The 27253-nt window shown below is 44.6% G+C and overlaps 1 protein-coding gene across 2 annotated transcripts in view; it reads right to left on the bottom strand.

Moving 5' to 3' along the window:
* LOC135535773 (uncharacterized) overlaps nt 1–27253 on the bottom strand; it is a 37126-nt gene that overhangs the window by 9030 nt on the left and 843 nt on the right. Inside the window, exons 2-9 of one of the 2 annotated variants that reach the window (XM_064962203.1) lie at nt 12582–12602; nt 12092–12479; nt 9856–11527; nt 9381–9665; nt 8673–9101; nt 2607–2864; nt 2275–2520; nt 1773–2027 (exon numbers count right to left, since the gene is read on the bottom strand). In XM_064962203.1, coding sequence (XP_064818275.1) covers nt 1773–2027; nt 2275–2520; nt 2607–2864; nt 8673–9101; nt 9381–9665; nt 9856–11527; nt 12092–12428 — 3482 coding nt within the window. In that variant the 5' untranslated portion in view covers nt 12429–12479; nt 12582–12602. The remainder of the gene's footprint in view (nt 1–1772; nt 2028–2274; nt 2521–2606; nt 2865–8672; nt 9102–9380; nt 9666–9855; nt 11528–12091; nt 12480–12581; nt 12603–27253) is intronic. The other variant, XM_064962202.1, reaches the window with a different exon arrangement.

Genomic DNA, 27253 nt, shown 5'->3' with positions numbered 1-27253 from the left:
TGCACCGATGTTTAGTGTTTGCCAATTACTACTGCAGATTTATCCAGGATTTTGGCCAGGTGGTGGTGCTCCCATTACCTCACTACCGAAGGGGGGTCATGTACGGCTGCAGTGTTCGGTTGAGGCGGACAGAGCTTTTGGGCAACTACGGGCTCTGTTTACCTCGGCTTCCATGCTGGCCCATCCGGATCCCTCTTTGAAGTTCATAGTGGAGATCAACGCGTCTGAGCCTGGGATAGGAGGAGTGCTCTCTCAGCATTCGGGCATGCCATCGAAGCTCCACTCCTGTACTTTCTTCTCGAAGAAGCTCAGCCCGGCAGAGCGAAACTATGATGTGGGGGACCGTAGTGCTGTAGTTAAAGCTTTAAGCTTTGGTAAAGCTTTGTTCTTTACCCTGTCCTACAGACCAGGTTCCCAGAATGTTAAGGCAGACGCACTGTCCCGACTGTATGACGCAGAGGAGCGGTCCATAAATCAGACTCCCATACTCCAGGCTTCCTGCTTGGTTGTGCCGGTCATCTGGGAGCTGGACGTGGACATTTAGCAGGCATTGCGTAAAGAGCCCGCTCCCTCCCCCCCCCAGTGTCCCGTCGGGCGTCTCTATGTTCCGTCTGCTGTCCAGGACCAGTTGATCTATTCACCCTTCTCTGGTCATCCGGGGATCGGTCGGATGGTGCGATGTCTAACTGGGAAGTACTGGTGGCCCACCTTGGCAAAGGATGTGAGGGTTTATGTTTCCTGCTGCTCGGCAGTGTAAGGCTCCTACACTTTGCCCAGTGTAAGGCTCCTAGACACCTGCCCAGAGGTAAGCTACATCCCTTACCCATTCCACAACGGCCTTGGTAACATCTGTGGATTTTTCGACGGATCTGCCTCCCTCACAGGGAACCACCATGATCCTGGTCGTTGTGGATCGTTTCTCTAAGTCCTGTCATCTCCTCCCTCTGCCCAGGATACCTACGGCTCTACAGACTGTGGAGGCCCTGTTCACAAACGTCTTCCGGCACTACGGGTGCCTGAGGATATAGTGTCTGATCGAGGTCTCCAGTTAACTTCAAGAGTCTGGAGGGAATTCATGGAACGTTTGGGGGTCTCGATTAGTCGCACCTCAGGTTTTCAACCCGAGAGTAATGGGCAGGTGGAAAGAGTGAACCAGGATGTGGGCAGGTTCATGCGGTCCTATTGCCAGGACCGGTCAGGGGGAGTGGGTGGCGTTCGTGCCCTGGGCAGAGATGGCGCAGAACTCGCTCCGCCACTCCTCCACTAACCTCTCCCCCTTTCAATGTGTATTGGGGTGCCAGCCGGTTCTGGCACCGTGGCATCAGAGTCAGACCGAGGCTCCCGAGGTGGACGATTGGTACAGACGAGCAGAGGAGACAGGGGAAGCCGCCCATGGTCACGTCACCGCAGTGAGGCCCCGGTGTTCGCACCGTGGGACCGGGTCTGGCTCTCGACCCGAAATCTGCCCCTCAGCGGCTGGATTAACAAGAAGTGTATATTTTAAATGATGTAAGACACATGTCATGAAGGTTTAATATTACGAAGTTAGTGTTTTTGAATTTCGCACTCCGCAATTTACAGGATGATGTCAAATCGATCCCGTTAACGGGATTCTAGCCGTAGGGGATTGTAGGGGATCCCTAAGAGGTTTTAAGGTTAGTACTTTACACTAAGGGTAGGTTTAGAGGTTAAATTAGAGGTTAAATCAGTCAGGAAGTGGAAAGCCCCATAGTTCTATCCATTCTAGCAGGGTCAAAGAGTGCCAACTAAACCTGAGTTGGGAGACTCTGTCCAGAAGAGGCAGGATGCTCTCTATCTCCCCCGATGGTATGGAGGTCCACAGCAGGTTGACTTTGACTTGGTGGCTGTGCTGCAGGGTAAAACACAGAGCAGTACAGTCCACTCTGTCCAGCTCTCTGCTGTTCAGGTTGATCCAATGGTCTGAAGAACTCAACAAACTGGACACACATTCACTGGCTCTGTCATAGATCTGTCTGATGGTGGACTTTACAAAGCTGGAACTGGACCTGAACAAACATGGAGAAAGGATTGTTGTGGTTATGTCAAGGTTTTATAAAGGATAACTCACATAGTAACAACTAGATGGATAGAACATTAATAATTAAAGACTATAAATATTGAATGAAGGTCTCCCACCTATTGAATAAAACCCTAATGATATTACAGAGGAAAACTCAGAACAACATGTCACTGGATACAAATAGTTATTTTATTATTTCTAGAAAGTCTGAACAGAGATAGAAGTTCAACCACCTCTTGAGAGTAACCCTTCCCAGAAAGGGGAGAAGATCTGAGATGCTCTTCTCTAGAAGCCGGTTCTTCTTGAGGTCCACAGTGATGTTGTGGGTTGAATGCTGCAGCAGAGAGAGAAGCACCTCCCAGTCCAGCCTGCAGGAGGTCAGGTCTCCACCAACCTTCTCCAGGAACCACTGAGTCAACTCCTTGTCCTGAGCTTCATACACAACTACAGTCAGCTGCTGCAAAGTGTCTGAGTTTAGTCTAGGAGGTTGGAACATACAGGCTGTCAGAAATATGAAGAAAAACAATGCAATTTCTACTTTAAAAAACATCAGCTTCAGACTGACCTGAGAGAGAGAGGTCCCTGGTGACACAGCAGTGTGATGAGAGAGTGACCCTGGATCCAAAGGTCAGTCAGGTCCAGACACTGAACCCTCCAGAGTCTCAGCAGGGACACCACATTACTCAGAGCCCTGGATAACACAATCTCTGGTGTCTGGCTGCTCTTTAGGACCAAGGAGAATTCTGGGACAATCAGGGGAGTAGCACCTCTCTCTATCCTCCTAACCAGTCTGGACAGTTTCACTGCCACACCCACATTCAGCCTGGAATGAAAAGACAAATCTCAAGTCACAAAACAGACAAACCAGATATTTAGGAAAAGGTGACATCCAAAAGTTTTGGGACAGTGACACATTAGTTGTTGTTTTGACTCCGTACTTTGAAATGATTAAATGACTATGAGGTTAAAGTGAAACGTGAATAATGATGAGTGAGAAAGTAAAAAAAAAAGTTAGAGGCACCAATATCATAGCATGCTAACCTCTCATCATTACAATAACATGGTGGGGTTAGCATTTTATATCATAACCCCAAGACATGCTAACCTCTCAACATTACAATAACAGGGAGAGGTTAGCATTTAATATCCCAAGACATGCTAACCTCCCAAAGTCTGACGATTCATCTCTTCTTCTCGAGCCGATGCAACTAGGCAGGGCCAGCCAAACGGCGATACATATATACGAAGAGTCAGAGAACTTACTCACAACCCTTTTCATGCTGTGGGGAAACCAGTCGAAATCTCTCCAGTTCTCCAAAGCAAAACACAGGCTTCTAGTGAGGGCAATTTTGGGGCTTCACCATGTTTCATTGGAATGTACAGCTGAGTGTTGTGTCAAGTGTTTCAGACATAAGGAAGTGGATGGCTGCAAACTTTCTACTTTTAAACTAGGACAAAACAGAGATGCTTGTTCTAGGTCCCAAGAAACAAAGAGATCTTCTGTTGAATCTGACAATTAATCTTAATGGTTGTACAGTTGTCTCAAATAAAACTGTGAAGGACCTCGGCATTACTCTGGACCCTGATCTCTCTTTTGAAGAACATATCAAGACCATTTCAGGGACAGCTTTTTTCCATCTACGTAACATTGCAAAAATCAGAAACTTTCTGTCCAAAAATGATGCAGAAAAATTAATCCATGCTTTTGTCACTTCTAGGTTAGACTACTGCAATGATCTACTTTCCGGCTACCCGGATAAAGCACTAAATAAAGTTCAGTTAGTGCTAAATATGGCTGCTAGAATCCTGACTAGAACCAAAAAATTTGATCATATTACTCCAGTGCTAGCCTCCCTACACTGGCTTCCTGTCAAAGCAAGGGCTGATTTCAAGGTTTTACTGCTAACCTACAAAGCATTACATGGGCTTGCTCCTACCTATCTCTCTGGTTTGGTCCTGCTGTACATACCTACACGTACGCTACGGTCACAAGACGCAGGCCTCCTAATTGTCCCTAGAATTTCTAAGCAAACAGCCGGAGGCAGGGCTTTCTCCTATAGAGCTCCATTTTTATGGAACGGTCTGCCTACCCATGTCAGAGACGCAAACTCGGTCTCAACCTTTAAGTCTTTACTGAAGACTCATCTCTTCAGTGGGTCATATGATTGAGTGTCGTCTGGTTCAGGAGTGGGAAGGTGAACGGAAAGGCTCTGGAGCAACGAACCGCCCTTGCTGTCTCTGCTGGTACCCCTCTCTCCACTGGGATTCTCTGCCTCTAACACTATTACAGGGGCTGAGTCACTGGCTTACTGGGGCTCTCTCATGCCGTCCCTGGAGGGGGTGCGTCACCTGAGTGGGTTGATTCACTGATGTGGTCATCCTGTCTGGGTTGGCGCCCCCCTTGGGTTGTGCCATGGCGGAGATCTTTGTGGGCTATACTCAGCCTTGTCTCAGGATGGTAAGTTGGTGGTTGAAGATATCCCTCTAGTGGTGTGGGGGCTGTGCTTTGGCAAAGTGGGTCGTGTTATATCCTTCCTGTTTGGCCCTGTCCGGGGGTGTCCTCGGATGGGGCCACAGTGTCTCCTGACCCCTCCTGTCTCAGCCTCCAGTATTTATGCTGCAGTAGTTTATGTGTCGGGGGGCTGGGGTCAGTTTGTTATATCTGGAGTACTTCTCCTGTCCTATTCGGTGTCCTGTGTGAATCTAAGTGTGCGTTCTCTAATTCTCTCCTTCTCTCTTTCTTTCTCTCTCTCGGAGGACCTGAGCCCTAGGACCATGCCCCAGGACTACCTAACATGATGACTCCTTGCTGTCCCCAGTCCACCTGGCCGTGCTGCTGCTCCAGTTTCAACTTTTCTGCCTTATTATTATTCAACCATGCTGGTCATTTATGAACATTTGAACATCTTGGCCATGTTCTGTTATAATCTCCCCCCGGCACAGCCAGAAGAGGACTGGCCACCCCACATATGCTCTCTCTAATTCTCTCTTTCTTTCACTCTCGGAGGACCTGAGCCCTAGGACCTGCCCCGGGACTATCTGACATGATGACTCCTTGCTGTCCCCAGTCCACCTGGCCGTGCTGCTGCTCCAGTTTCAACTTTTCTGCCTTATTATTATTCAACCATGCTGGTCATTTATGAACATTTGAACATCTTGGCCATGTTCTGTTATAATCTCCCCACGGCACAGCCGGAAGAGGACTGGCCACCCCACATATGCTCTCTCTAATTCTCTCTTTCTTTCACTCTCGGAGGACCTGAGCCCTAGGGCCTGCCCCAGGACTATCTGACATGATGACTCCTTGCTGTCCCCAGTCCACCTGACCGTGCTGCTGCTCCAGTTTCAACTGTTCTGCCTTATTATTATTCGACCATGCTGGTCATTTATGAACATTTGAACATCTTGGCCATGTTCTGTTATAATCTCCACCCGGCACAGCCAGAAGAGGACTGGCCACCCCACATAGCCTGGTTCCTCTCTAAGGTTTCTTCCTAGGTTTTGGCCTTTCTAGGAAGTTTTTCCTAGCCACCGTGCTTCTACACCTGCATTGCTTGCTGTTTGGAGTTTTAGGCTGGGTTTCTGTACAGCACTTTGAGATATCAGCTGATGTACGAAGGGCTATATAAATACATTTGATTTGATTTTTAGTCCGATGCTTTGAATGTCGGACTGGGGGTGGTCCTTTACCCAGCATTCGGCCCTGTACCTCAAGTTACATCCTTGCACCTTCTTCTCCCATCACCTCAACGCCACGTAGATGAATTACGATGTGGGGAATCGTGAGCTTCTCTCAGTGAAGATGGTATTGGAGGAGTGGAGGCACTGGCTGGAGGGGGTGGCACATCCGTTAAAACCTCTTGAAGCTAGGGGGCACTATTTTTATGTTTGGAAAAAGATTCCTTTTTCTGTGGCTTCCCTAAGGTGTCAACAGTCTTTAGACATAGTTTCAGGCTTTTATTTTGAAAAATTAGAGTGAAGGATCACATTGCGTAAGTGGAGAGGTGGGGTGAGTGAGTTGGTGCGCAATTGAGTAAACCGGCCATTGTTCCTACCGCTGTTATGGGAAAAAAAAAAAGAAAAAAAAAAAAAAAAAAAGAAAAAGAGAGAAAAAAAAATAGAAAAGCTACACACTCGGTTGATATATTATCGAATATATATTTTAAAAACTACCTGAGGAATGATTCTAAAAAACTTTGACATGTTTCTGTGGATATTATGAAGACTATTTGGAATTTGCGTCTGCGTTGTCGCGACTGCTCTTTCCTGTGGATTTCTGAACATAACGCGACAAACAAATGTGGGTATTTTGGGTATAAAAATAATCTTTATGGAACAAAAGGAACATTTGCTGTGTAACTGGGAGTCTCGTGAGTGAAAACATCCGTAGATCATCAAAGGTAAACGGTTAATTTGTTTGCTATTCTGATTTCCGTGACCAAGCTTCGTGATGCTAAGTGTACATAATGCTATGCTAAGCTATCGATAAACTTACACAAACGCTTGGATTTCTTTCGCTGTAAAGCATAATTTCAAAATCTGAGACAACAGGGTGATTAACAAAAGGCTAAGCTGTGTTTCAAAATATTGCACTTGTGATTTCATGAATATGAATATTTTCTAGTAATATTATTTGACTGTTGCGCTATGCTATTCAGTGGTTGCAGACGGAAATATCCCGCTACAGGGATTGGTAGCGTCAAGAAGTTAATTGTGTGGACAGACCCCGCGGCTACTCCCCCGGACGTCAAGACCATCCTTCACACCTCTTGCTTGGCGACGGCACTCAGTTTGGAAGCAGGTCCGGGAAGCACAGCATTCCCAGCCGAACACCAGAGGGCCCCAGATAATCGGATGTTTGTTCTGACGCTGTCTGCTCCTCCGTCCTGGAGTGGGCTCACTCCTCCAGGATTGCCTACCGCCCGGGCTCACACCGGACACTGGCCTTTGTGTAATAATGCTTTTGGTGGCTTACAATGGTTTCTGACGTCTCTGCGTTCTTCGCCACCTGCACGATTTGTGTGCAGAACAAGCTCATCGGCAGAGGTACTGAGACAGACAGGACTGTTGCAGGGGTACTGAGACAGACAGGACTGTTGCAGAGGTACTGAGACAGACAGGACTGTTGTAGAGGTACTGAGACAGACAGGACTGTTGCAGAGGTACTGAGACAGACAGGACTGTTGCAGAGGTACTGAGACAGACAGGACTGTTGCAGAGGTACTGAGACAGACAGGACTGTTGCAGAGGTACTGAGACAGACAGGACTGTTGCAGAGGTACTGAGACAGACAGGACTGTTGCAGAGGTACTGAGACAGACAGGACTGTTGCAGAGGTACTGAGACAGACAGGACTGTTGCAGAGGTACTGAGGGTTCCCTGGGTTTCAGCCCCCGCTCCTCCCGGAGTAAGAGGAAGAGGTCGGTGTACCCTTGGCCCAGATGTTTGTACGCTGTTGTCATACCTGGAAGAGAGCCCGGTCGGGTATCAACGACAAGCGGACCTCCCCCGTCTCGAGCAGAGGGTTTGGCTGTTCACCCGAGATCTGCCTCTCCAGGTGTAGTTCGGCAAACTTTCACCCCGGTTTATCGGTCCTTTCCCCATCTCCAAGATCATTATCCCCTCTGCTGTTTGTCTCCCCTCTGCTGTTTGTCTTGCCCCGTACCCTCCAAATACATCCCACTTTTCATGTTTCTAGGATCAAACCCATGTCTCACAGCCCTTTGTCTCCTGTTTTCAAAGCCGGAAAACCAGATAGCGCCCATAGGGGGGGGGGGGGGGGTACTGTCACACCCTGATCTGTTTCACATGTCTTTATGATTGTCTTCATGCCCCTTCAAGTGTCGCCCATCTTCCCCATTATCCCCAGTGTATTTATGCCTATGTTCTCTGCTCGTCTGTTGCTTGTTAATTTTGTTTGTCAAGTCTACCAGCGTTTTGCCCCTTTCTCCTGTCATTTCTAAAGTTCCTGTTTTCTAGATTTCTCGGTTTGACCATTCCTGCCCTGACCTGCCGTTCGGTACCTTGTCACATCACCCTGGATTATTGACCTCTGCCTGCCCTGACCCCGAGGCTACCTGCCGTTCGGTACCTTGTCACATCACCCTGGATTATTGACCTCTGCCTGCGCCGACCTGCCATTTATGTACATTGTCTTACCACCCGAGACTGTCTGCCGTTCTGTACCTTTCGGACTCTGATCTGGATTACTGACCTCCGCCTGGTCTTGACCTGCCTTTTTGCCTGCCCATTATTTTTTGTAATAAACTTCTGTGACTTCGACACTTCTGCATCTGGGTCTTCTCCTGAAACGTGATTCCATAATATGCATGACATTTGGATCTCTAGATGAGCTATTCCGAGTATAAACTTTCAGGTTTCATGTTAGAAGATTTCTGAAAGATAAATTTCACAAGATATCTAAAAGACAAATGGTATGCATCACAAAATGTATATAAATTCACAATTTCTGTGTGACATTTGGCAATGTAACATTTGTAATGTCAGGAAAATCGGCAGATAAATGATACCAGATTCACCAACACTTGAAGTTTTAAACGTCAAATGTTTCTACAAGATAATAACCACTAGCATCACATAATCACTAACCACCACACATGTTCAGACTCACCTCAGCTGTGTGATGTAGGGCAGACACTGAAGGAAACTCCTCACTTCACTCTCTTCATCTGACCAGCCCTTCAGCTCTACTGGTTTCTTCTCTGGTTGGAGTTTCAGCACTTCTAGGAGGAGGGAGGCCTTTCTCTCTGAGAGGTCTATGGACCAGACTGCAGGAGCTGACTGGTAAACTGGCTGTAATGCTGGAAGGACCATCCTGCCTGTTTGAGTCTCATAGTCCTTCACATGTGAGTACAGATCCAGCAGGAAATCACATTTCTGATTGTGATATACTTCAGACAGTGACAACACTTTCTCTACAGCTGTTTGTATGGTTCCTCTCTCATGGAGAGCTGCTTGAAGGCACATATTCAGTAGGAATGTCCTCTCTCTCTTTGTCCTCTCTTCAGGGGATCTTCTCTGACCCTGTGGTGGAGTAAAACTGCAAGAACAGTTTAACAACAAATAGATGAATATGTGAGAGATATGATTTGCATTTCTGATGGTCACATTATGGTTGGTAAAATACAATGACTATCTTTCTAAACTCAACATTCACTTCAATTGTTCCTAAAAATAGTAAGTACTGTAGTCTATAGTAAAGATCGAGGAATACTAGTGTGTGGTATAGTAATCTACAGTGTACCACAGTTTACTACAGAATGCTATAGTAAGTACTGTAGTATTCTAAGTGTTATTATTTGTTCATATTGGAACTCACCTGAGCTTGTTGATATGTGGTAGACACTTTAAGATGGTTTTGCTGAGAGCTTTACTGAGAACAGTTCTCTGATCCCAGTGTAGACAGAGATTAACCCTCTCTAGACTCTGTGTCATCACTTCTTCTGCTCTCTCAAACACTCGTCTTTCACCCTGGACTGGAAGGTGCAACTCCTTTCCACAGATGCCAAGTAAGCTGGTGAAATCCATCTCTGTCTCACTGCTCAGCAAAGTTGTCCAGAGTTGATAGAGCATTGAGGGGTCAGATGAATCATCAGAGGATGGTCTTTAAATAATAGATTATACATTTGATTATATTTCATAGTAGCATGAAACGGAAGTTCTTATAATTCAGTATCTGAATAGAAGAGAAAATAAGAGATATTTTTTTAAAGATGGGTTGCTTCATCCCAATGCATCTTTCTTTGGCAGGTTAATTGGCAACAAACTGGTGAATTAGATAACACAAATATTACCCAAGATGTCTGACATTCTTCAGAGAGCCCAGTATCAGCCTTACTCCTTGGTCTGACACAGTGCAGCCATTCAGGTCCAAGCCAACCTTTCTCTCTGCAGACTGACTGGTCACATAAGAGACTGCACAGCACTGGTGAGGATCCAGATGTTCTTCACTCAGGTCTAGATGGTAGTCCAGTTTGTCCAGGAGAAGCAGACAGGCCTCAGTAGACTGATATTCATACAAGCACTGACACAAAAACAGAAGATCTTTCTCAGACTCGGGAGCACCACCTTCTACATGATCTTGGTTTGTTTGAGATGGAAGAAATGTGTTCACCACTTCCTTGAAGAACCAATCTGATGTCTTCTTGATCTGTTCAGCTGGAACTAGACTGTTTACCAATCTAGTATTCCTCTCATTCAGAAGCCCACACAGGAAAGGAATTAAGTGTTTTGTGTGTTTCCATTCTTCAGTCGGGCACTTCTCTAGAACCTCTCTGATTTTGTCTGGATTCTGTAAGAGCCAAAGGGCACCAAAGAACTCCTGCATTGTGTAGTGGAGAAACGCAGAGCAAGTGTCTGATGCAGTGGGCTCAACCTTAACCATAAATGCCCCCAAGAAGGCAAAATGGACACTGCCTTCTTCACAACTCAGTGTTGTCAAGTTCATGTTTTTCTCATTTGTTGCATCAAAAGCAATTTCTGCCAAAGACAATATTTTCTCTCTGTTTTGTATGAGACACTTGTTGTGATCTTCCAGTCGTTTGCCACTGTGTTTTTGGATGCAGTGACGGAGGATGTTGATGTACATCTTAGTTGTAGAACATGGCTGCTTAGAATCCGCTAGGGTAGAATAATAACTACAAGCAACCACCATCAGTGCGTACATTGGGACATGGCACAGACTGAACAACTCTAGGTTGTTTAACACACTGCTCAAGGAGTCAAGCTCAGCACTCAGCATCTGTGTTAAATAAGCCCTGATGGATTCATCACTGAACCCTTTCACCTCCACTCTGAACCAGTCTGTGGGCCAGTCTGTCAGGAAGTCTTCAGATTGATCTGGTCTGCATGTGGTCACAATCTTTGCATCAGGCAGGAGGTTCTCCACAAGGTCCTTTACTACCGATAGAGAGGAGAGGTCTGTGATTCCATCAAATATGATGACAACGTTTTCAGAGTTCTTCTTAATATCCTGTAAGATTTCTTCTTTACTTTCGTTTGGCTCACTGTACATGTTAAAGAGAAGGTCCTCCAGGCTCATGGGTTTTCTGTGTGAAATGTCTCTCGCCTCAAAATAAAACATGTAATCTAGTTCTCTATGATCTTTTTCTGCCCAGAGGTTCAACATTTGATGGGATACTGATGTTTTTCCAATTCCAGGTTTTCCAACGAGGAGGATTTTTTCATGTGTTTTAAGCAGGTCAGCTGGGGATGTTTCCTGTTTTGCCAAGGGGATGAAGCTCTTTAGTTTTTTACGGCGAGCTTTCTTGCATATTTTGCTTTTCACTTTAATTTTAGAGTCAGATGAATGCTCATCTGTATCTAACACAAGAGGGGTGTAAGAGAAAGTCCCCCCATTTCTACATCTATCTGGTAGGAGACTACAGCTATGTTTCCATGCACCCTCTGTGATCTTCCGTGCTTTACATTTCAGCTGTGTCTGATATCCGTGACAAGGTTTTGAACCTAAAATAAGGGTATTAAGGGAAGAGAGAGTAAATGCACTGTGCCAACAAATCAAAGCCAATCTAAAGGACGAGAGAAAATCAGGATAGAAAACTACAAGGATATACTGGTAGATCTTCATAGATTGAAGGGGATCTTTTGGGGATAAATGGTCATCTTTTGGGGATAAATGGTCATCAAAAACAAGAAGGACCGAGGGGCAGTAAAAACAAATCTAAAATGTCTTTATTATGATGGCATGTTTAACAGAATAACATCTATAAAAACTCCGACACGTTTCAGCATAGCCTTCGTCAAGATGACACAGATCTCTACTGAACATCATAATGAAGGCTTTTTTTACTTGATGAACAATCTTAAAATGTACATTAACCCCCGCCAATGTGCGCTTCCCCAGCAGAACCAAAGGAATGGTGTCAAAAGTACAAACCCTGTTCACGGAGTGCACATAGTAAGCTAAATTAACCTAAAATAATATTTGAAAGACACGTTTTAACAGGTATGCCATTTTCAGCCAATTGTATACTATATAGTGTACTAATAGGACACTATACAATCGCTTACCAACAAAGTAGTCTGTCATCTCTGGGTCGTCCTTGAAGGGGAAGCAGCTGATCCATTGCTGTAAGTCAGCGTCATCTAGGGTCCTCTTCCTTGTCATGTCTAGAATCATCAGTAACTCGTAGCATGCAGCCTCTCCTTTGGCCGAGACCCAGTCCAGTATTTTTCTGGTTTGGTCAAAATGGTCAACTTCAGCCTGAATTTTACTGACTTCCTCCTCGTGAAGAACCTTGCGCTGGAACAGGTTTTCCAAAATGAGGGGCAGATTCTGGAGACGTCCAATGAGACGTAACCTTCCATTTGTAATGTACTCTAAAGCAGATTGTCTTGTAGAGGCCATGTCTCAGGTTGTTACTGCAACATCACTGGTATGTTTCAACACGTTGGATCTCTGGAAGAAGACAGTACATAGTCAGTCAACAGTAGAACAGTCAAGTAATGATTAGGTTTATTTATTAAATGAAACGTTTTATCTTATGTAAAATCAACGTACCCCAACTACATATGGATGTATCTATGACAATGGAGAAAAACAAGAGTATATTTGGGGTTCTGATGGGGTCAGATCAAAGATGGATGACAGTTGAACTCATTCAGTTGGCAGAAGTTAATTGCACTAAGGTTACATGAATGTTGTTGTACATGATCTCTTCCATGCATATCAGTACTTCTCCTTGAGTAGGATATTAAAATACTACTCAAATGATATACCTAGAAATTCATTTTTTTCAGAATATAACTGATCAGTGTAGGATAATACACAACCTAAAATGACCTAAAATACCCTCTAATTCAGGACATTAGGAAACAAAATATTAGGAATCAGATTATATCATTTCCTATAGCCAACCAAATCTACTAGACAGCATTATGAAGTCATTTCCTATAGCCAACCAAATCTACTAGACAGCATTATGAAGTCAATTCCTATAGGTCTATAGCCAACCAAATCTACTAGACAGCATTATGAAGTCATTTCCTATAGCCAACCAAATCTACTAGACAGCATTATGAAGTCAATTCCTATAGGTCTATAGCCAACCAAATCTACTAGACAGCATTATGAAGTCATTTCCTATAGTCTACCAAATCTACTAGACAGCATTATGAAGTCAATTCCTATAGGTCTATAGCTAATCAAATCAACTAGACAGCATTATGAAGTCAATTCCTATAGGCCTTTAACCAACCAAATCTACTGGACAGCATCGTACAAAAATTGTACCCGGGGTGATTTCATAAGTTCACAGGACAACGTTTTGCAAAAAAAACAAGCGTTTCGAGCGAGTCTCACTGAAGGTCAATACTCCAGACTGAGCATGCTCGGCCACAATTTTACACAGAACCATTTTAACATGTAAAACTAACTCAGAAATCACTAACAAATGGATTCTTTATCAAATCTCCGAGACAAAATACAGTAAAAGTAAGCTACTCAGAAAACATTGTCTCTGTGACTTGTAAATAGTTTTTACCTCAGTCAGCTAGCATCAAGCTAAGATTGCAATCTACTCCAGAGATAGCCTGCAAAGTTCTGCCATACTTTCCAGGTCTATGCCCAAACAGTTCGAGCTTCTAACTTTTAAAAATGAATTTCTCCAAAAATAAGTCTCGCTCTGTTACCACCTGTTATAGACCCGCCTCAGCTCCCAGCTGTGCCCTGGACACCATGTGTGAATTGATTGCCCCCCATCTATCTTCAGAGTTTGTTCTGTTAGGTGACCTAAACTGGGATATGCCAGTCCTACAATCAAAGATAAATGCCCTCAATCTCACACAAATTATCAAGGAACCCACCAGGTACAACCCTAAATCCGTAAACATGGGCACCCTCATAGATATTATCCTGATCAACTTGCCCTCCAAATACACCTTTGCTGTTTTCAATCAGGATCTCAATGATCACTGCCTCATTGCCTGCATCCGCTATGGGCCCCGGTTAAACGACCACCCCTCATCACTGTCAAACGCTCTCTAAAACACTTCTGCGAGCAGGCCTTTCTAATCAACCTGGCCCAGGTATCCTGGAAGGATATTGACCTCATCCCGTCAGTCGAAGATGCCTGGTCGTTCTTTAAAAGTAATTTCCTCACCATCTTAAATAAGCATGCCCCTTTCAAAAAATGTAGATCTAAGAATAGATATAGACCTTGGTTCACTCCAGACCTGACTGCCCTCGACCAGCACAAAAACATCCTGTGGCGGACTGCACTAGCATCGAATAGTCCCCGCGATATGCAACTTTTCAGGGAAGACAGGAACCAATACAAGCAGTCAGTCAGGAAGGCAAAGGCTAGCTTTTTAAAGCAGAAATTTGCATCCTGTAGCTCTAACTCCAAAAACTTTTGGGACACTGTAAAGTACATGGTGAATAAGATCTCCTCCTCCCAGCTGCCCACTGCACTGAGGCTAGTAAGGGAATACCCCCCTGAAATGGACAAAAATGAATGGGAAAACATTGGCATAGGACAAACCATGTACACGATGGCCAATACCACCCAAATCGGCGTTGATTCATGCAAAATGTTTTGCAAATGCCATATGGCAATTGCCAGTTGTAACACTTCAAAAATCCAACAGGTGGCGTGTGCGCTCCACCGTGGTTTTTCATATAGGAAATGGACCCCAAGTCAACATCCAAAAGCCAAAATTTGAAAAAATGAATTTTGTCAAAAACTTATCACCCCTTAAAAAAGTGCTTTCTGGACCGTTTTTCGAAATTCTTTCGAATTTTGTGTCAATTACACAAATATAAGAACTGCATCAACATACTTTAGTCACATTTTATTATCATAATTTTTTTTTTTTTTACTTGTGCATAAGGCATATGTTTTGTGGGGGCCAAATGTCATAAGAAATTTGACATGCTCAAAAATCATGCAGAAATGCAAAATTGACTGGCCTGATGAACTCGGGATGGCCGGGCAGTGATTGTAGTTCCTTTCCATCACTCGTGGTGTTGATTTCATCATGTCCATTTGGTGATGTTCTCACTTTTGCAAAGTCACTGTGCATTTGCAATATGGTTCAATGGGCATTCACCATCACGAAATTGTCATGCTATAAAAATCGTGCAGGAATGCAAAATTGACTGGCCCGATGAACTCGTGATGGCTGGGCAGTGATTCTGGTACCTCTCCATCGCTCGTTAGGGTTGATTTCAGAATGTCACTTTTGGTGATGGTACCTCACTGTTTAAACATATTGCAAATGGACAAGAGTCACCAGCAAGTCACCGTCCATCAGTCAATTTGATATCATTCTGACACCAAACTGATACAAACTGACACCAAACCCACTTTTCCCAACTCGTTTAGTAGCCAAGTATCACATACTTCAGAGCTGGCCCAAAATTCACAACGCCGTCGGTTCAAACCATAAAAAAAACATAAAACACGTAGTTACACTCTAGCTGCGGGTCCATTTCTTGTGTTATGTGTAGGCCTAGCTGAGCCGACCCCGAATCCCAAGTTTCGGCTCGATAGGTCATTTGGTGTCCGAGTAAAACCCTAATTGGTGCTGAAAATCCACTTTTTTCAATTACTTGCTACGGGGTCCTTGAATGAGCTATCGGACAGAAACGTTGGGTTCTGTCTCTATGGGCCGAGACGGTCACAATGCACCTAGTCTTACATTTCTAAATGTCGACATTTTTGTAATGGTCAAAATGAATTGAAGTCATTGCAAATGTACGAGGCTGTTTCTCGGTCCGAGAACCTTCTAGAGTGACGTAACTCACCACGCACTATCGACCTGAGGTCTAGAACAGGATTCTAAAGTTTCGGAAATCTAGGTCTGACGGTTCTTTAAAAGTTCCAACAAAGTTAACTAATGCAGGGAGTGTATGTCTCTACGCACCCCAATGGGTCCCTACTTCCAAGCTGTGTGTGTGTGTGATTTAGTTTTCCTTTGAAATTTTATGGGAAAAATGACTGATTTACAGTTCATGGTGGTTGCCTAATCACATATATGAAGTTTTGGAAAGATCTGATTTTTTTAACCCCTCGAAACAGCCCATGAGACACCAATTATGGCACTTCCGGTTGGCACAGGAAGCTATATACTCAACACACATCCTCATTGGGGTATTCTATTACAGAATCCTGAGTTTTAAGTCTTTACCATAAAAACTGACTGATTTACACAGGGTTGAATGCACTGTCTATCAAACTGCAGGCAGGTTATGGATATACACTTTTAGGGCGATTTTAACCACTTCCGGTTGGTCCAGGAAGCTTAGAATCAACACAGGTAGACCTTATAGTGGCCTGATGGACTGGTACCGAAGACAGGTTCATAAGGCATTCATAACCCATATAAGCTCCAGGTTGAATTTAGGGGAGCAGGCAATGTATTCCTGTGGGGAGAGAAGTCAATGCAAACTGTTTGATGTAAACACCTTATTTTAACTGTGAAGGGTTAATGCCACACGGTCAAGGTTAGGCTTGCACGGATCGGGGGGACCGTAGGAACGTACCTGAGGTCGAATTGTGTTTCTCACCCTAACGGTTCTCTCACTGTCACCCAAAAGCAAATGACATTGTGGTGCGCCTGCACGGTCCGGTCTACCCAGTACCACCCCCACACACCAGCCCTCCGATGGCAGCTCCCCGCACCAGGCTTCCTGTGCGTGTCCTCGGCCCAGTACCACCAGTGCCAGTACCACGCATCAGGCCTACAGTGCGCCTCGCCTCTCCAGCTCTGCCGGAGCCTTCCTCCTCTCCTGCGCTGCCGGAGTCTCCCGCCTGTTTAGCGCTGCCAGAGCCTTCAGCCTCTATAGCATTGCCGGAGTCTCCTGCCTGTTTAGCGCAGCCAGAGCTGCCAGCCTGCATGGAGCAGCCAGAGCTGTCAGTCTTCATGGAACAGCCAGAACTGTCAGTCTGCATGGAACAGCCAGAGCTACCAGTCTGCAAGGAGCTACTTGTCTGCAAGGAGCTACTTGTCTGCATGGAGCAGCCAGAGCCGCCAGTCAGCATGGAGCAGCCAGAGCCGCCAGTCAGCATGGAGCAGCCAGAGCCGCCAGTCAGTATGGAGTAGCCAGAGCCGCCAGTCAGCATGGAGTAGACAGAGCCGTCAGTCAGCATGGAGCAGCCAGAGCCGCCAGTCAGCATGGAGCAGCCAGATCCGCCAGTCAGCATGGAGCAGCCAGATCCGCCAGTCTGCATGGAGCAGCCAGAGCCGCCAGTCAGCATGGAGCAGCCAGAGCCGCCAGTCAGCATGGAGCAGCCAGAGCCGCCAGTCAGCATGGAGCAGCCAGAGCCGCCAGTCAGTATGGAGTAGCCAGAGCCGCCAGTCAGCATGGAGTAGACAGAGCCGACAGTCAGCATGGAGCAGCCAGAGCCGCCAGTCAGCATGGAGCAGCCAGATCCGCCAGTCAGCATGGAGCAGCCAGATCCGCCAGTCTGCATGGAGCAGCCAGAGCCGCCAGTCTGCATGGAGCAGCCAGTCAGCATGGAGCAGCCAGAGCCGACAGTCAGCATGGAGCAGCCAGAGCCGTCAGTCTGCCAGGATCCGCCAGTCAGCCAGACTCTTCCAGATCCGCCAGTCAGCCAGACTCGTCCAGATCCGCCAGTCAGCCAGGATCTGCCAGAGCCTTCCTCCTCTCCTGTGCTGCCGGAGTCTCCCGCCTGTCCGGCACTGCTGCCGGAGTCTCCCGCCTGTCCGGCGCTGCTGCCGGAGTCTGAAGAGCCCCTCTGCCCGAGCTGCCCTTCTGTCCCGAGCTGCCCCTCTGTCCCGAGCTGCCCCTCTGTCCCGAGCTGCCCCTCTGTCCCGAGCTGCCCCTCTGTCCCGTGTTATTAAGTAGGGTTGCCGTGGCTAGGTCACGGAAGCGGACAAGGTGGGGGAATACTACGGTGAAGTGGGGGCCACGTCCAGCACCAGAGCCGCCACCGCGGACAGATGCCCGCCCACCCAGACCCTCCCCGATAGGTTCAGGTTTTGCGGCCGGAGTCCGCACCTTGGGGGGGACTGTCACACCTGACCATAGTTTACTTTGTATGTTTCTATGTTTTGGTTGGTCAGGGTCTGATCTGAGTGGGCATTCTATGTTGGATATCTTGTTTGTCTATTTCTATGTCTGGCCTGATATGGTTCTCAATCGGAGGCAGGTGTTAGTCATTGTCTCTGATTTGGAACAATATTTAGGTAGCCTGGGTTTCACTGTGTGTTTGTGGGTGATTGTTCCTGTCTCTGTGTTTTGCAACAGATAGGACTGTTTTAGGTTTTCGCACATTTGTTGTTTTGTTAGTTTGTTCGTGTACAGTTTCTTTATTAAAGTAAGATGAATAACAACCATGCTGCATTTTGGTCCGCTCCTCCTTCTACAGACGAAAGCCGTGACACTCACTGTAGATAGACTTCCTTTTTTATATTGTGTTATTGACTGTGCGCTTGTTTATTCCATGTGTAACTCTGTGTTGGTGTTTGTGTCACACTGTTTTGCTTTATCTTGGCATGGTCTCAGTTGTAAATGAGAACTTGTTCTCAACTAGCCTACCTGGTTAAATCTTCTCACTCAGTTTGACACAAACCCTTTCCTGATGTGATAATACCTTGACAAAGTTGTTAAATAGCATGTTGTTATAGTGGGGAGAACAAGTATTTGAAACACTGCCGATTTTGCAGGTTTTCCTACTTACAAAGCATGTAGAGGTCTGTAATTTTTATCATAGGACAGACGGAATCTAGAACAAAAATCCAGAAAATCACATTGTATGATTTTTTACGTAATTAATTTGTATTTTATTGCATGACATAAGTATTTGATACGTCAGAAAAGCAGAACTTAATACCTTTGTTTGCAATTACAGAGATCATACGTTTCCTGTAGTTCTTGACCAGGTTTGCACACACTGCAGCAGGGATCATGCTGGAAGACCCAGCCACGACCCATCTTCAATGCTCTTACTGAGGGAAGGTTGTTGGCCAAGATCTCGCAATACATGGCCCCATCCATCCTCCCCTCAATACGGTGCAGTCATCCTGTCCCCTTTGCAGAAAAGCATCCCCAAAGAATGATGTTTCCACCTCCATGCTTCATGGTTGGGATGGGTGTTCTTGGGGTTCTACTCATCCTTCTTCTTCCTCCACACACGGCGAGTGGAGTTTACACCAAAAAGCTCTATTCTTGTCTCATCAGACCATATGACCTTCTCCCATTCCTCCTCTGGATCATCCAGATGGTCATTGGCAACCTTCAGAAGGGCCTGGACATGCGCTGGCTTGAGCAGGAGGACCTTGCGTGCACTGCAGGATTTAAACTCATGACGGTGTAGTGTGTTACTAATGGTTTTCTTTGAGACTGTGGTCCCAGCTCTCTTCAGGTCATTGACCAGGTCCTGCTGTGTAGTTCTGGGCTAATCCCTCACCTTCCTCACGATCATTGATGCCCCACGAGGTGAGATCTTGCATGGAGCCCCAGACCGAGGGTGATTGACCGTCATCTTGAACTTCTTCCGTTTTCTAATAATTGCGCCAACAGTTGTTGCCTTCTCACCAAGCTGCTTGCCTATTGTCCTGTAGCCCATCCCAGCCTTGTGCAGGTCTACAATTTTATCCCTGATGTCCTTACACAGCTCTCTGGTCTTGGCCATTGTGGAGAGGTTGGAGTCTGTTTGATTGAGTGTGTGAAAAGGTGTCTTTTATACAGGTAACGAGTTCAAACATGAGTGGAGAACAGGAGGGTTTCTTAACTTCTTGCGTCGAGCAATCCCGGATCCGGGATCCTATTTATAGCCTCAAGCTCATGTGCATAACTATTCATGAAAATCACAAATGAAATGAAATAAATATATTTGCTCTCAAGCTTAGGCTTTTGTTAACAACACTGTCATCTCAGATTTTCAAAATATGCTTTTCAACCATAACTAAACAAGCATTTGTGTAAGAGTATTGATAGCTAGCATAGCTATAAGCCTAGAATTCAGCCAGCAACATTTTCACAAAAACAAGAAAACCATTCAAATAAAATAATTTACCTTTGAAGAACTTCAGATGTTTTCAATGAGGAGACTCTCAGTTAGATAGCAAATGTTCAGTTTTTTCAAAAAATATTATTTGTGTAGGACAAATCGCTCTGTTTTGTTCACGTTTGGCTATGAAAAAAACCTGTATCCAGTTATAGCCTCAAGCTCATTAGCATAACGTTATGTTAACTATTTATGAAAATCGCAAATGAAATGAATGTGCTAGCTCTCAAGCTTAGCCTTTTCTTAACAACACTGTCATCAAAATATGCTTTTGAACCATAGCAAAACAAGCATTTGTGTAAGAGTATTGATAGCTAGTGTAGCATTTAGCGTAGCATTTAGCGGGCAACATTGGCACAAAAACCAGAAAAGGATTCAAATAAAATCATTTACCTTTGAAGAACTTCGGATGTTTTCAATGAGGAGACTCTCAGTTACATAGCAAATGTTCAGTTTTTCCTGAAATATTCTTTGTGTAGGAGAAATCGCTCCGTTTTGTACATCACGTTTGGGTACCAAAAAAAAAAAAAAAAAAAAAAATTCAGTCATCAAAACGGCGAACTGTTTTCCAAATTAACTCCATAATATCGCCTGAAACACGGCAAACGCTGTTTAGAATCAATCCTCAATGTGTTTTTCACATATCTCTTCATTGATATCTCGTTCGTGGTAGTCTACTTTCTCCGGTGCATTGCTTGGAAAAAGACGTGCAGTTGAAGATGACACACCAAATTCAACGGAGGACACCGGGCGGACACCTGGAAAATGTAGTCTATTATGGTCAATCTTCCAATGATATGCCTACAAATATGTCACAATGCTGCAGACACCTTGGGGAAACGATAGATTGGGCAGGCTCATTCCTTGCGCATTCACAGCCATATAAGGAGACAATGAAAAACAGAGCCTCAAAAATCCTGCTCATTTCCTGGTTGAAGTTTCATCTTGGTTTCGCCTGTAGCATCAGTTCTGGGGCACTCACAGACAATATCTTTGCATTTTTGGAAACATCAGAGTGTCCTCTTTCCAAAGCTGTCAATTATATGCATAGTCGAGCATCTTTTTGTGACAAAATATTGCGCTTAAAACGGGCACGTTTTTTTATCCAATAATGAAATAGCGCCCCCATAGATGTAACAGGTTTTAAGCTCGTCTCTCAATAAAAAAAAACGTGTCAATATTTTGCCCCTCGATAACCAGCGCACTTCTGTATGTTGTAAAAGCGTTACATGGTCGCTGGCCATATCATTTTATACCACATACCAACACATCTTGACCACCAAAGTCCATTTCATGTCACAAAGCTGTCCAGTACTTTTAAATATCTTCTCCTGTTGTCCTGGTTTCCAGAAGACGATGTCTTCCTTAATTCCCCCCTATGAACATAACGGACATACCAGAAGCTGTGTCAGGCCCGCCATGTCTGTTGACCTATCCAGCTGAAATGCCTAATGCATAGAATTCACTGGCTTGTACACAAAGCAGTAATCGTTTCAAGACATCTCCTGCCATATCAATGATGCGTTGTGAAACAGTGTTGTTTGATGAAGGCATTGTCTGTATATGTTTTTGGGCATTTTCCCCAGCGTTATCTCAGACATATCTGCGGTATCAGGAAGAATTAAGTCCTCCACAATAGTATGGGGCTTGCCTGTCCTAGCCACTCGGTAGCTCACCATATAAGACGCTTCTAGCCCCTTCTTATTAATGGTATCTGATGCTTTTATACATGTCTTACTACTCGAAAGTCTGTAATTCTCGCTCAAAAAACTCCTGTGGCTTATTTTTTTACATGTTTCATTTGTAAATGTCTGCGCAAGAAGGTTTTATCAAGTTGTGAGATTACTTTTGCACATATAAACACACTGAGGAAAGGCATTACTCCCAATATACACTACTGTTCAAACGTTTGGGGTCACTTAGAAATGTACTTGTTTTCCATGAAAACATACATGAAATGAGTGGCAAAATGAATAGGAAATATAGTCAAGATGTTGACAAGATTATAAAAAATGATTTTCAACTGAAATAATAATTGTGTCCTTCAAATGTTGCTTTTGTCAAAGAATCCTCCATTTGCAGCAATTACAGCCTTGCAGACCTTTGGCATTCTAGCTGTCAATTTGTTGAGGTAACCTGAAGAGATTTCACCCCATGATTCCTGAAGCACCTCCTACAAGTTGGATTGGCTTGAGGGTTACTTCTTATGTACCATACGGTAAAGCTGCTCCCACAACAGCTCAATAGGGTTGAGATCCAGTGACTATGTTGGCCACTCCATTATAGACAGAATACCAGCTGACTGCTTCTTCCCTACATAGTTATTGTATGGTTTGGAGCTGTTCTTTTCATCATTGTTCTGTTGTAGGGCGAAATTGGCTCCATTTCAGCACCGTCCACAGGGTATTGCAAAATGGATTGATAGCCTACCTTCTCCAAGATCCCAACAAATCTCCCCTTTACCACCACCAAAGCAGACCATCACAATGCCTCCACCATGCTTGACAGATGGCATCAAGCACTCCTCCAGCATCTTTTCATTTTTTCTGCATCTCATGAATGTTCTTCTTTATGATCCTAACACCTCATTTACTTAGATTCGTCCATAACACTTTTTTCCAATCTTCCTCTGTCCAGTGTCTGTGTTCTTGAGATATGGCTTTTTCTTTGCAACTCTGCCTAGAAGTCCAGCATCCCGGAGTCGCATTACATACATTTACATTTAAGTCATTTAGCAGACGCTCTTATCCAGAGCGACTTACAAATTGGAGAATTCACCTTCTGACATCCAGTGGAACAGCCACTTTACAATAGTGCATCTAAATCATTTAAGGGGGGGTGAGAAGGATTACTTATCCTATCCTAGGTATTCCTTGAAGAGGTGGGGTTTCAGGTGTCTCCGGAAGGTGGTGATTGACTCCGCTGTCCTGGCATCGTGAGGGAGTTTGTTCCACCATTGGGGGGCCAGAGCAGCGAACAGTTTTGACTGGGCTGAGCGGGAACTGTACTTCCTCAGTGGTAGGGAGGCGAGCAGGCCAGAGGTGGATGAACGCAGTGCCCTTGTTTGGGTGTAGGGCCTGATCAGAGCCTGGAGGTACTGCGGTGCCGTTCCCCTCACAGCTCCGTAGGCAATCACCATGGTCTTGTAGCGGATGCGAGCTTCAACTGGAAGCCAGTGGAGAGAGCGGAGGAGCGGGGTGACGTGAGAGAACTTGGGAAGGTTGAACACCAGACGGGCTGCGGCGTTCTGGATGAGTTGTAGGGGTTTAATGGCACAGGCAGGGAGCCCAGCCAACAGCGAGTTGCAGTAATCCAGACGGGAGATGACAAGTGCCTGGATTAGGACCTGCGCCGCTTCCTGTGTGAGGCAGGGTCGTACTCTGCGGATGTTGTAGAGCATGAACCTACAGGAACGGGCCACCGCCATGATGTTGGTTGAGAACGACAGGGTGTTGTCCAGGATCACGCCAAGGTTCTTAGCGCTCTGGGAGGAGGACACAATGGAGTTGTCAACCGTGATGGCGAGATCTTCACTGTTGACGTTGAGACTGGTGTTTTGCAGGTACTATTTAATGAAGCTGCCAGTTGAGGTCTTGTGAGGTGTCTGTTTCTCAAACTAGACAATCTAATGTACTTGTCCTCTTGCTAAGTTGTGCACCGGGGCCTCCCACTCCTCTTTCTATTCTGGTTAGCGCCAGTTTGCGCTGTTCTGATAAGGGAGTAGTATACAGCATTGTGCCAGATCTGCAGTTTCTCTGCAATTTCTCATTTCTCAGAACAAGAATAGACTGATGAGTTTCAGAAGAAAGTTTTGTGTCTGACCATTTTGAGCCTGTATACGAACCCACAAATGCTGATGCACCAGATACCCAACTAGCCTAAAAAATGTGCAGTTTTATTGCTTCTTTAATCAGCACCACAGTTTTCAGCTGTGCTAAAATAATTGCAAAAGGGTTTTCTAATGATCAATCAGCCTTTTAAATGATAAACTTGGATTAGCTAACACAACGTGCCATTGGAACACAGGCGTGATGGTTGCTGATAATGGGCCTCTGTACGCCTATGAAGTTATTCCATAAAAAAAAAAATCAGCCGTTTCCAGCTACAATAGTCATTTACAACATTAACAATGTCTACACTGTATTTCTGATCAATTTGATGTTATTATAATTGACAACAAAAAAATGTTTTTCTTTCAAAAACAAGGAAATGTCTAAGTGACCCCAAACTTTTGAACGGTAGTGTAAGTGAACCCCAAATCAATGTAGTTCTCATAATATTTACGCCTCTTCGCTGGTCCAATGTCCCTGTCTGTTGTTCGGTGCTTTCCCGGGTAAGGGGGCAGTAGCTCTTCGGCTGAATCAGATCCACAACTGTCAGTGTCCATGCTAGCTGGGCTAACAACAAATGTAGAATGACTGATGCTAGCATTGGATGTGCTCGTGGAAGCAGAACAACTTGTGTCGTCGACAGGTGCAGTACTGCTGGTAGTAGCAGCAGAGCTGGTGTGTGTTTCTATGGACTCGGGCCTTACTTTTTTTTTAACCATTTATCAATTTTCGAGCAAACGGAATGAGCAGCAGCTATGTTTGGCTACATATGGACAATTAGTGGCATTCCCGCTAGAATGTAACAGTTAATGTGATAGGATGTTAAGGCTACCTGCATTTTTTTAAACCTTTATTTAACTAGGCAAGTCAGTTAAGAACAAATTCCTATTTACAATGAGAGCCTACCCCGGCCAAACCTGGACGATGCTGGGCCAATTGTGCGCCGCCCTATGGCGGATACAATCACTACTGGATGTGATGCAGCCTGGATTCGAACCAGGGCCTGCAGTGTCACCTCTTGCACTGAGATGCAGTACCTTAGACCGCTGCGGCACTCGGGAGCCCAATTTGACATTGTGCTATTTTGCTGAACACTAGATGCTTTCATTTTATATTAACTGTGAAACAAGGATACTCAGACAAGAAAAAACAGAACAGAACCCAAGGAGGTTCTACCTCTCTGATTCAACCATAGGACCAGCTCAAGAGTTGTAGCTACGCTGCCTCGGCAGAAGGTAAGCGGTCAGAAGCAGATCATGAGAGAATGTCAGAAAAAAAGACAACCATCAAGCCTGCTAGCTAACGTTAGCATATAAGATACACCTTATTCATACATAGCTGACATCGCTAGCTGGACAGGTTGAATACAACCATCTACCCTGCTAACTAATGTTAGCATATAAGATACATCTTATTCATACACAGCTGATTAGCTAGCTGGTCAGGTTGAATACAACCATCTACCCTGCTAACTAATGTTAGCATATAAGATACACCTTATTCATACACAGCTGATTAGCTAGCTGGTCAGGTTGAATACAACCATCTACCCTGGTAACTAATGTTAGCATATAAGATACATCTTATTCATACACAGCTGATTAGCTAGCTGGTCAGGTTGAATACAACCATCTACCCTGCTAACTAATGTTAGCATATAAGATACATCTTATTCATACACAGCTGATTAGCTAGCTGGTCAGGTTGAATACAACCATCTACCCTGCTAACTAATGTTAGCATATAAGATACATCTTATTCATACACAGCTGATTAGCTAGCTGGTCAGGTTGAATACAACCATCTACCCTGCTAACTAATGTTAGCATATAAGATACATCTTATTCATACACAGCTGATTAGCTAGCTGGTCAGGTTGAATACAACCATCTACCCTGCTAACTAATGTTAGCATATAAGATACATCTTATTCATACACAGCTGATTAGCTAGCTGGTCAGGTTGAATACAACCATCTACCCTGCTAACTAATGTTAGCATATAAGATACATCTTATTCATACACAGCTGATTAGCTAGCTGGTCAGGTTGAATACAACCATCTACCCTGCTAACTAATGTTAGCATATAAGATACATCTTATTCATACACAGCTGATTAGCTAGCTGGTCAGGTTGAATACAACCATCTACCCTGCTAACTAATGTTAGCATATAAGATACATCTTATTCATACACAGCTGATTAGCTAGCTGGTCAGGTTGAATACAACCATCTACCCTGCTAACTAATGTTAGCATATAAGATACATCTTATTCATACACAGCTGATTAGCTAGCTGGTCAGGTTGAATACAACCATCTACCCTGCTAACTAATGTTAGCATATAAGATACATCTTATTCATACACAGCTGATTAGCTAGCTGGTCAGGTTGAATACAACCATCTACCCTGCTAACTAATGTTAGCATATAAGATACATCTTATTCATACACAGCTGATTAGCTAGCTGGTCAGGTTGAATACCACCATCTACCCTGCTAACTAATGTTAGCATATAAGATACATCTTATTCATACACAGCTGATTAGCTAGCTGGTCAGGTTGAATACAACCATCTACCCTGCTAACTAATGTTAGCATATAAGATACATCTTATTCATACACAGCTGATTAGCTGGTCAGGTTGAATACAACCATCTACCCTGCTAACTAATGTTAGCATATAAGATACATCTTATTCATACACAGCTGATTAGCTGGTCAGGTTGAATACAACCATCTACCCTGCTAACTAATGTTAGCATATAAGATACATCTTATTCATACACAGCTGATTAGCTAGCTGGTCAGGTTGAAGATGGGAAGAGCCAGACAGAGTAATATTTCCATGTGGAACCATTACAAAATAAGCAAATTAATTGGACCAAAGCCTTTGCTGAATTTTTTAAGATTATTTTTTTTTAAATAGTAGCGCAAAGAGTTATGGGATATTATAATCCTCTTGTCTTAACCTGTCCATTCTGAACCATGGGTACACTCAACATGGCCGCCAGTCCACCTATTATGACGTCATTGACTTGAATGGAGAAGATCTTCTATTCATTCTTGTTTCTATGGTTACCCCTATATAGGACGCTGCACATGCGCGCAATAGCGTCCTCGGTGGCTACAATGCTGAGCCTCAAAAATTACTGACAACATTTTGTAGGGAGGTAGGTTACTTGTTTCCAAAAATCGTGTTATTGATAATCTGTAACTCATTGTACGTCGGTCCGGATTCTATCATGTGTGGATATCCGTAGAGCTGTAGAAACAGTCTGAACTCAACTTTTCTCCAAACCGGCACATTGGCTGTGGTATTCAGCGCACAATACGCGCTTCCTTGTATCTTAATACAGCCAGGTG

This window comes from Oncorhynchus masou, unplaced genomic scaffold (genome assembly GCF_036934945.1).
Source record: "Oncorhynchus masou masou isolate Uvic2021 unplaced genomic scaffold, UVic_Omas_1.1 unplaced_scaffold_514, whole genome shotgun sequence".
Taxonomy (NCBI): domain Eukaryota; kingdom Metazoa; phylum Chordata; class Actinopteri; order Salmoniformes; family Salmonidae; genus Oncorhynchus; species Oncorhynchus masou.
The sequence above is the reverse complement of the archived record's forward strand: the minus strand, read 5'-3'. Positions and strand labels throughout refer to the sequence as shown.